General features: G+C 48.9%; 1 protein-coding gene across 1 annotated transcript; it reads right to left on the reverse strand.

Moving 5' to 3' along the window:
• Positions 1–2,458: 2,458 nt before the first annotated feature.
• Positions 2,459–8,840, reverse strand: LOC105093063 (myeloid-associated differentiation marker-like). Its single transcript, XM_010984862.3, is given in 2 exon segments — positions 2,459–3,441; positions 8,831–8,840. Coding segments are annotated over 2 exon segments (993 nt in total).
• Positions 8,841–10,746: the final 1,906 nt, after the last annotated feature.

Below are 10,746 nucleotides of genomic sequence, written 5' to 3' on the forward strand. Positions count from 1 at the left end.
CAGCCCCACCTGGAGGAGGGCAGCTTCAGACGTGAACAGAGACAAGCCATGGGGTGAGAGCAAGGCAGCGATGACAAGATGATACGTGAAGTGGGAACTTTTCTGAGTCCCTCCCCTCCACTATTTTGCCTTAACATGCAACCCTTCCCTGTTTGAGAAGAGAGACACCCACCCAGCATTACTCCAAGGTGGAGCGTCATGGAGGACACAGAATAAAATAGTACAGTGTTTGGCTTTTAAACTCCAAAGCTGGCATCCAGTCTAGAAAGACCTAGGAGTACTACCTGAGTGAGGATTTTCTGGCCTCAGAGACTGGTTAACAGCTTCCAAACTGGGGAAAAAGGGATTGGAAATGAACAGGGATGTTGTGTCTGGGTGCTGAAGTGGAGCCTTCAGGGTGTCCCGGGGCGAGGGTGGAGCATGGATGGTGATAGGCCCCCTGTTGAGAGCAGGAACTGAAAGAGAATGGCCCCTGCTGAGGAAGGAGAAGGCGCAACCAGGTAAAGAAAAATTTTAAACTTTTCTCCTCTTGCCATTAAAATATGAATTTTAGTTCATATCAGTCAGTGTGTTTCAACTGAGTAAAATCTTCCTAGTGTCTTTCAACTGAGGATAACCCAGGGACTGCTCCTTGAAACCAAGTTTGAAGGGATGCCTCCTCCTTCAGGGAAGAGTTTAGTAGCACCAAATAAAACCTAGCATCACCACCCAATAACGGGAGACCCGAGACTTGCCGAAAAGCAGGCCTCTGTACCCCGAAAACGAGATTGAGGCTTGGAGGCAGAGTTTTGGGAAAATCAGAAAAGAACAGCTTTACTGCTTTGCCAGGCAAAGGGGAGGCACAGTAGGCTCATGCCTTGGAGACTGCGAATCCATTTTGGGGTTGGGGTGTTGAGGTTTTATAGAAAAACTGGATGAACAGAAAAGATGATGATCAGGACGTTTTACAGGGTGCTACTTTCCTCTTAACTCCAACGAATTTTCCTGGTGTCATGGAGGAACCCCAAAGTGTCTGTCCATTCTTCTGGGGTTATCGGCCCATTGCCTCCTTCCTGGAGCGTGGCCTCTGGGTTAAAGCTCTCCTCCGTGGAGAAGGCACAGGGGAGGGCATAATGGCAGGGAAGCCAGTTATTTTAGTTTGTTTTCTACTCCTTCAAATCCCCACTGTTAGTTCTATGGAAATAGGGAAACAGGTGTCCTTCTCTAGCTGCTTCCTGCTGAATTGGGGCCAGATTCAAATGGAAGGAACACACACATGGTCAGTTTTGTAGATTTAAAATTATTCTAAAATTTTAAAGTTTATTTTAAAAAGTCAACTTATCATACTCTGAAACAGTCTATAGTCTGTTCATAGGGTTGTTGGGAGCGTTTTTTACTTTGAGACTTTGTTTTTCTGATTAAATAATGTGTAAAGAAATTATTCTTGCTTTGGAAAAATGAGAGAAAATCAAGATGGAAGAAGTCGATGTCCCAATGAAGCCAATATTTTATTTGGTGAAGGGTAGTGAGGAGAGGCAATCAATGAGGAAATCCATAAAAGACACATACACTTAGGCAAAAATATCATGCAAATCTAAAAATTATGTTGAAATTGAAAGTCAGCAAGATGATTTTTAAAAAAAGATTTATTCCTTTGTTATACATCTTAACTCTCTAAAGCTGATGTCTTGTTTTTTTCAATCCTGAATTGCCGTCAGGCTGCGCCACTGGAGGCCCGCTGCTGTGGCTGAAAGCTTAATGGCTGGCAACTTTCATCATTTACAGAAATGGCAGGCAACTTTTTTTGTCTGCATGGCAGCTAGGCAGCGGGCTGTAGTAAACCTGCAAAAATTCTGGAGAAAATCTCGGGTGGTGCTGAGCACCAGGTGGGGCCTAGGGACCCAGGGTCTGTGCTTCAAGCCTCCTGCCACTGGAAAAATCCAGAGATTTTTGTTTATCTTTAAGGAAAGTTGCCTTGTACACCCCCCTCCACTAGGATAAAGGGGGCTCAATGCTTAGCAACTCACTCCCACACTCCCAAATACACACACACAGCCAGGGCAACAGGCTTGCCTTGGAAATGAGGCCCCTCTGGAGGCCCAGGGTATGTGTGTGATGTGGAGCTTGGCACCTTAGGAGTGGGGAGGGGCGGGGGGCAGAGAAGGAAGAAGTCTCAGGGCTCCCAATTCATCAGAAGAAGGGAAATGGGAAGAGGCGGTCAGGAAACAAGCAGATGAGAAAACGAAGGAGGACCAGAAAAGGGCCAAGGAGCATAAAATGTAGGAGAGAGCAGAAAGGGAAAGAGGCAAAACAAGATATGAGCCACTGAAGAAAACAGAAAGGGAGACAGAGCAGAAGAAGGGAAGGAAACAGAGAAGAGTGAATGCGAGGTGAACTGGGGAGGATGTGAGGAGGGGAGAGCGGAGACAGGAAGAGGACATCAGAACCTGGTGTAGAAACATCCACTGAAAAGAGGGAATCAGGAGACCGTGGGCTGATCCTCTATCTCTACAAAATACAGGCGGGCCAAGTTCACCAGGTCAGCCACATAAATCAGCAGGTTGACAGCTGTCATGATGGCCACAGCCAGTCGTTGGTCCCAGGCACACACATAGTTGGTGAGCCCATCACTGCAGCTCACGTCGCTTGACCGCTGGGGCTGGCCACCGAACTTCTCATCAAACTGGTAGAGAGACCAGAGGACCAGAGCGCTGGCATAGAAGAGGATGGAGAGCAGGGTCAGTCCCAAAAGGAAAGGGGAGAAGGAGGTGGGCAGCCTGTTCTCACAGTCAACCAGGTTCAGCAGGATGACCACAGCTCCCAGGATGAAGCAGATGGAGTAGACAGCCACGCACCACATCAGGGCCGGCTGGTGCTGGTACAGGTCGGTGTTGCTGATGAAGGCGAAGATGACATAAGCCACCAAGTTCTCCAGCACCTTGAGTAGGCCTGTCACACTGCCCAAATAGCCAGAGAAATCACCAGTCCGGGGCCAGGACCAGATCCAGATTGCTTCTGCAGCATAAACCATAGAGGAAATGAAGCAGAAAGCAGAGGCGGTGATGGCTTGGTCCCAGTGGGGGCCGCAGGGGAAGAACTGGACGTAGGTGGTGGCAAAAATGATGGAGGCCGAGAGGGAGAAGAGGGTAAAGTAACAGGCCCAGGTGATGAGGAAGTTGCCCCAATGAAAGGGGAAGCGGTACTGTAGCTCACATAACTCGACTATGAAGATGATGAGAGTCACGACAAAGAAGAAGCAAAAGATGAACGTAGACCAGTTACTTGTGGTTGCCCTCCAGTTGCCCACACTGGCCATCAGCGAGAAGGCCACACAGGTGGAGAAAAGCTGCAGCAGGCGGAAGAAGTAGCCCATGATGGTCACAGAGCCCAGGCCTGAGGACGGTCATGTGGAGGTCCTGCTGGTCCTGCAGGTCACTGTCACCAATATTGCAGTGGTCTTCCCTGAGGACCCACCAGAGAAAGATGTGGGTCTGGAGGCGGATTAAGTCAGAAGCCTGGAATCATCTCAAGGGCCTGTGGTGGCTGAGGCTCAGGATGTGGTGTTTGAAACTGACACAGGGAACAGCACATCTGCTCCAGGATGACCCTCCTCACCCGTCACCCTTGGCCTTGTCAGGAGACTGGTCTTATCCCCCGCCTCACAGCTGGGTGTGGTCTGGCCTCAGAGCCATGAACTTTTGGATCTCTCTGAGCTGTGTGCCATCATCTATGGAGATACAGGGTCGGATGGTCCTTATCTGCAATCCCAAGCCTTCAAGGCTCTGAAAATTGAAAAGTATTTTACAACATTTATTTGGTAACAAAATTTGACCTGCATGGACATGAGACAATTTATGCTCTTTATGTATTTCCCTTAGTGTGATGCTCAAAACTTCAGTTGCAGAAATAATCACTTTCAGAGCCCAAATGAGTGTTATGTCATATAGAACATATGTTACATGATTACTCAGGTGGTATTTCAGCTGAGAACTGAAAGACAAGAAAGAGGTGACCGTGTCCCCGGTTAGGAAACAGCTTGTGCAAAGGCCTTGAGGTGGGAACAAGATGGCTATCCCAAGATCATGTGTAAGAAAGTTGTGGGATTTGGAGAGTTGTATCCAAGGAACAAGGGGCACTGGTGACTGACTGTCACAAGAAATGTGGGAGCCAGTGTGGGTGGTCCGCAGCTCATCAAGGCAGGCAGGCAGGACCGTGGAAGATCCAGAGATAGGGTGCAGTTGAGGTGTGCATGAATTAGGGGAGGCGCTATTCATTTCTGTTCTACACAACTATTTACCACGTGTTTACTGTGTGCTGGGCCCTGCAGATCCCATAGCAAGGCCCAATTTCTGCCCTGAAAGTGTACCTGGATTAATGCAGAGACATTCAGTCTGTAGGATGTGAGGACAGGAGATTCAAGGACACATGAGAATTTTTCAGAGGTCTCTCCGGAAGAGTCAAGACTGGGATTTTTCCATGCAACTCCAAATGCCCCAGGGAACTGAAGCTGTCCCAAATGAGATGCGCTTCCGTGGGAGGTGACGTTGTTGGACACATTCGAGCCAGCACTGGGTTAACCCCTTATGGGGGAGTCGGTGGACTGGTGGTTCCGGAAGGGTATTCTCAGAAACATGGAGACCAAGGTGCTCCATGAAAATAACATTTCTTTTACTGTTTTCTTTTTGAGGGGGGAGGTAATTAGGCTTACCGATTTATTTAATTTTAGAGGAGGTACTGGATATTGAACCCAGGACCTCGTGCATGCCAAGCATCCACTCTGCCACTTGAGCTATACCCTCCCCCGCCGATCGTATAAGTTTGGGAAACTCGTCCTGCTATATATCGCTTTGGTAATTTCATAGTGCACACTACTCTATGCATGTCCCCCAAAATCCTGCAATAAAGAAATCTGTTTATCTTTTAAATTCAGGTTTCAGTGTATTTGGCTATGCAACCTCTCTGTGCAGGATGACTGTTAACATCCTGTGGGACTTTTGTGCTGAGAGTTCGAGTTTCTCAAACTATCTGTGATGAAAGATTAGGGGTTTGCTTGCCTGTTTTCCGCCTATCATGGACCTATACATTTTTAAAGACATTAAAAATGAATTACTAGAAAAACGAAATAAAATAAAGACATAAAACACAACAAATCCAGATTTTTTATTAGATTTGATGAACATAAGAATTATGTTTCAACAAATATAATAAGAACAAAAATAATACATAAAAATAATCACAAAACTATACCTATTGTCCATTGAAAGTGTGTGTTTAGACAATTGCTACAGAGAATTGCTGTTCTGTTCATGCCTTTTTGTTGTTCCACAGTCACAGTGAAGCAACAGGTTTTGATAAGAGTCACACTTACATGGTCAGTTGATTTTCTACAAAAGTGCCAATGTAATTCAATGAGGGAAGAGAAGTCTCTTCAATAAATGGTGCTGGAACAACTGGATGTTCGTATGGAAAGAAAAAACCTCAGCCCTTTCCCCATACCATACACAAAAATGAGTTCAAGATGTATGACAGAACTAAATGCAAATACCCGAACGGCAAAGCTCTCAGAAGAGATGCGAGAGAACGTACTGAGATGCAAGCGTAGGTAGAGGACGCAGACAGCAATAACCATAGAAGAAGAAAACACTGAGAGATTAGATTTCATTAAACGCGAAAGCTTCTACCCGTAAAAATACACTCTTAAGAAAATGAATAAGCAAGCCACGGACTGGAGAAAATTATCTGTAAAACATATATCTGACACCGGCTGGTATCTAGAATATAGAAAGAATGCCTGCAACTCAAATAATAAATAGACCAACAACCCAATGAAAAAATGGTCAAATGTCCTGAGATATTTTAGTATCTCTCTTTTTTTCACACCTTGGGTTTATTTTTTTTAGCTATCTTTTTTAAAAAGTAAGCTATCTTGTCCTTTTTTATGTATATATATATATATGTATACATATATATTTATTGAAGTATAGCCAGTTTACAATGTATCAATGTCTGGTGTACAGCACAATGCTTCAGTTATACATGAACATACATATATTGATTTTCATATTCTTTTTCACCATAAGTTACAACAAGATATTGAATATAGTTCCCTGTGCTATACAGTATGAACTTGTTTGTCAATTAGTATACCTTGCTGATTTAATTGTGACAATAATTTTTTATATTTCCTCAGCTAATATAGACTTGTAATTCTCAAATTTTAATTTGTTATTTTACCCTCTGTTCAATTTTAAGTCTTGCTCCAGGGGTTCTGGGTCTATGAGAAAGGCTGCTGTTTTGGAGAAATGAAAATTAATGTAAGAGATAAATGATTTAGATGCATTAAATTTAGCTAATCAATAATTGTGCTGTTTCAGAAAAATACATAAATTGTGCCAATCAATAGTTCTGCTATATTGAAGAAATAAGAGTTGATATAAGAAATAAATGATTTAGTTTAAATGACATAGTTTGATGGGAAAAACACAGGCTGAAATATTTTGCAAAGACAGCTGCTGTATCGATGATGGGTAAACACAAGGAAAACTGCTCAAAGTTATTATTATTCAGAGAAATGCCAATTATAACCCCACTGAGATATCACTATACACCCAACAGAATGGCTGAAATTAATAAGACTGATAATACAAAGGGTTAGTGATCATCTGGAGTAACTCGGACGGTCCAACATTTCTTATGCGAGTGTAAAAGATACAATCACTTTAGGGTCTGACAGTTTCTTTACAATTAAGCATAAACCACTCTGTGACCCAGTAATTTCACTCCTAGGTATTTTCTCAGCAGAAATGAAAGCATACTCTACAAGACTTGAGTAAGCATGTTCATAGCAGATTTCTCACAATAACCCATAATGGCAGTGCCTCCCATTTGCACCACTGACCTCTGGGAACCTGATCTGGGAGTGCAGTGCGGTGATGTGCAGTGTCACTTCTAGGGTTCTCTCCTGTCCTGTCTCCCCTGTTGCAGGGTTCTGACCTCTGCTGTTACGAATCTTGTTAGGACTTTCATGAATCTTGGAAGCTGCTGGGTGCAGCTGTGCCTGGCAGTGACTGGCCACCAGGGGGCGTGCTAGGGCCGTCTATCCACCAGGCTACCCAGCAGACAGACGCAGCCTGAGGGACATTCTGGTGTGAATTGTGAAGGAATGAGTCTTTAAAAACTGTTAAGAGCCTGCCCCAGGGACTCTCTAGATGCCTTCACTCAGCCACTGAGCTGAGGCTCGGAGGGGCCAGGGCAGTGGTGCAGCCTGGCCTGGGAGATGACCCCAAGCTCCCTGACTCCCAGGGGCCCAACATTCCTTCTAGGGCTTCAGGCTTCCTTGAAAGGACAGGAACCGGATTCCCAAAAGAAAAGCATTCCCAAAGGAAATCTCTAACCCGACTTCCTGCTTCCGGCTCTAGGCCTGGATGCCCCCAGGGGAGAGAAAGCTGGGCTGTGCCCTCTACATCCCAGGTGGGCCCCTGGGTGAGGACCCCAGAGGGCAGCCTGTGCTGTGCTCCAGCCCCACCCCGGGCTTCCTGCCTCCTGCACAGACAGCTTCTCAGGGAGTGAAGCATACAGTACGTGGCAGCACCGAGGTTGGGGGCTCTAGGGGGACCACCAGCTGCAGCCAGCTCACCTGGCTTGAGTGGCTCCCTCTGTGAGGCACAGGGACCCCGCCCATCACAAGGGCTGGGGCGGGGGGTATTGAGATCTCATAGATCTCATAGGCAGGGTGCCCAGGGCTGAGGTGGGGGTTGTGGGGACCCACAGACAGCACTGTCACCACTGAGCCTAATCAAAGTGGGGAGCTGCCCTTGCTGCCCCTCTAGACCCGGCCTGCCTGGGTCCCGACACAGCTGGACTGATGTCTGCAAACGCTGGTTTTATTCACTGAGGTTGTAAGGATGGAGGACGGGAAGGTGCTGCCTTGTGACTAGTTCTGTGCTCGGGGCTTCACACACATCATCTTACACAGTCCTCCGGTGTCCCTGCCTGGGGTGGGGGGAGTTATTTCCCGTCTTACCGAGTAGGAAACCAAGCTTGGCTTCTCAGCCCAAGCTCTGTCATCCCCAGCAGACCCTCTCCTGGTGGCCTGGAGCAGCTCCTCAGAAAGCAGAGCTGGAAAACACCCAGGAGCCCTCTGTTACCTAGCGACCCCACTCATCCCCGGCAATTCCTGCCTCAGGCTTCAACTCTGTAAAATGGGGATATTAGTCCCAACTCTCACAGCTACCATGGAAACTTATGGGACCACGATGACACCTGCCCAGCCTGCTCAGGCATCAGGTGGAACTCTCTCTCCATGGAGGCTACTCCCTCCTGGTCTTCTGCCCTCAGTTCTGGAAAGTGCAAGTCAGGGTCCACCCCAGGCCCACAGGGAGAAGGCAGAGCAGGGCAGCTCAGCACCACCGGGCCCTCCAGCCTCTTCTTCCCGAGCTGTTTAGCTTCCCCGCTGTGCTTCCCAGGTTAGTGTCCAGCCCCCTTTCCCCCTAGTCCACCCCCACCTCTCCCCAGACCCACTGCTGCCTGCGTCCTCCCTGGGCCGTCCTCCTGGACCAGGGGGAGGGCGCACGTCCTCACCTCGTCCTTCGTCTCAACTCACATGTACCTGCCCTGGTGCCCTTCCCAGGCCCTCAGCACCCAGGGGATGGTCTCTGTTCCAGGACAGGAGGCCTGGTGAGTGACTCTGTTGGCCTGGGTGGGAAGAACTGGTCCCTGGAGACCATGAGAGACCCGGGCAGGATGGCAGGGTGAGGAGGTGGAGGAGGAGCAGGCAGGGGGCTGGTCTCCAGCCGGGTGGGTCTATCCGGCATCGCAGCCGTGGCAGGACACTCACGCCCTGTGCTCTCACCTGAGCCCATGGCAACATACTGCCTCCGCCTCCTCCTGCCCCAGGTGGGCCTGCAGGTGACCCGAGATGGGAAGAAGGTGACGAGTGCGGGCAGGGCCTCTGCTCCAAGGTTTGCAATGTCAGTGCAGGAACAAATGAGTGATCCAGGCCTGATGTTTGTCAGAACCAGGAGTGCAGGGCTGGCTGCACTGGGCAGGGCCACCTGGCCCAGCTAACTGTGGCTGTACACAAACGCTCGCCCATGGGAATGTCTTCACGGCTGTGTCTGGACCGTGTGGCACCAGTTGGAGGCCTGAGTTCTAATCCACCTCCCACCTGTTACCTGACTCCTTTCTCCTGAGGGCCATGTACCCTTGGCCTGGATATGTCCAAGGACAAAGGACTCACAGTCTCAAAAACACTACTCAGAAGGTTGGGGTCCCTAATTTTTACATGCAGGGCTTTCCCCACTGAAATTTCTACCCAGGATAAATCCTGGGTGACCTGTCACCCACCTTCACATCATCTTCATGTCTCCCATCTCAATCCTGAGTTTTTGAATTTCCAGGTTAAATGTCCCCAATTTCATCCATGTTTTCTCTTTATGAGGAGTCAGACCCACTTCCCCTCTGCCCCACCACCAGCCATAACACCCTGGCCTCCCCGTCTCTCCTCTGCCCACTTCCCCACATCCCATTCTTAGGGGATTCTCATCAAATGAGGAAAGACGGGAAGAGAGCCGGGACTCAGTTGAGTCAAAGGGACCAGCTCGTTATCCAGCCCAGGCTGGCTTTGGAAAGCCCTGTCTGTTCATGGGCCCCTGGCAGAGTGAAATAGGACACCAAGGACAGGGTCACCTCCTGCCACCTAACTCTGACAGCATCAAGGAGAATTTGAGGGTGTCTGGAAAGGACAGTCTAAAAATAGCGCTTCCTCACTGAGCACACCTGAGTCACCTCTGACTCAGATCTGTCTGCTGCTGGAGTCAGGGGATTGGAAAGGGCCCCTGCCCCACTCAAACCCTTTAGCCTTTCTCTCTCCCTCCCTCCTCTATGCCAGCCCAGCCCAAATGGAGAGATGTGCTTCTATTCAGGGAAAGGATTCTACCCCCTGGCCTGCCCACTGCTTTCAGGCACACGCCCGGGCCCTGCTTCCCAGCTGCCCATCCCCATCCAGAGGCCCGTTGTCTCCAGGCTTGAGGAACCAGCCCAGCCTGGTTCCAAAAGTGGTAGCGAACGCTGCCTGCTTCCTGCTCAGTGCGCTGTGGGCTGGGCTGGACTCAGCGGCCAAGAAGCTTACTCACTCATGGAACTATTCCTTCTCTATATGGAAAGAACATATGCTTTTCCTGCTGAGGGATGAGAGTCTGAGTAGCTTTGCCGAGATGTGGCCTGGCCCCAGCACCCTGATGTCAAGCAATGTGCTGTATTTCCAGGCAGAAGACGCTGTCCTCTGCTCCCAGGTCTAGAGGAGGCCCAGGCAATACTGGTCGGGACCTTAGATTTAGAACACTGAAGTGGACCATCAGCAAGGCTGGATGTCCTCATCTCTTCATTGCCCTGTTCAGTCCCTGAGTGTTTTGGGCTCAGACAGAAGGGGAGGGATACAGACTCAGCTCTGCCAGCCAGTCCCAGCTCTGACCCCAGCTGTGTCCTCCAGTGGAGTCTGGAGCAGTTCTGCTTGAGGGACATTCACCCAAGATTCTCCATCAGGAGGAAGAGCTTGGGCTGAGGGGGAGCTGGTAGGGCCTGGCAGTTCAGATCTAGCTGCACCCAGGACTAACTGCAGTCTACAGAAACAAGGGGGGATTTTTACAGAAATTCTTTCTATGTGAGCTAGCATCTTTCCTCTAAGGGACAGGAAAAGACTGGAAGACAGCAACCACAGCTGAAGCTCTCTTGCAAGGAGAAAACCCCAGAATCCTGGCCCGTGGTACA

Source organism: Camelus dromedarius, chromosome 29 (genome assembly GCF_036321535.1).
Source record: "Camelus dromedarius isolate mCamDro1 chromosome 29, mCamDro1.pat, whole genome shotgun sequence".
NCBI lineage: Eukaryota > Metazoa > Chordata > Mammalia > Artiodactyla > Camelidae > Camelus > Camelus dromedarius.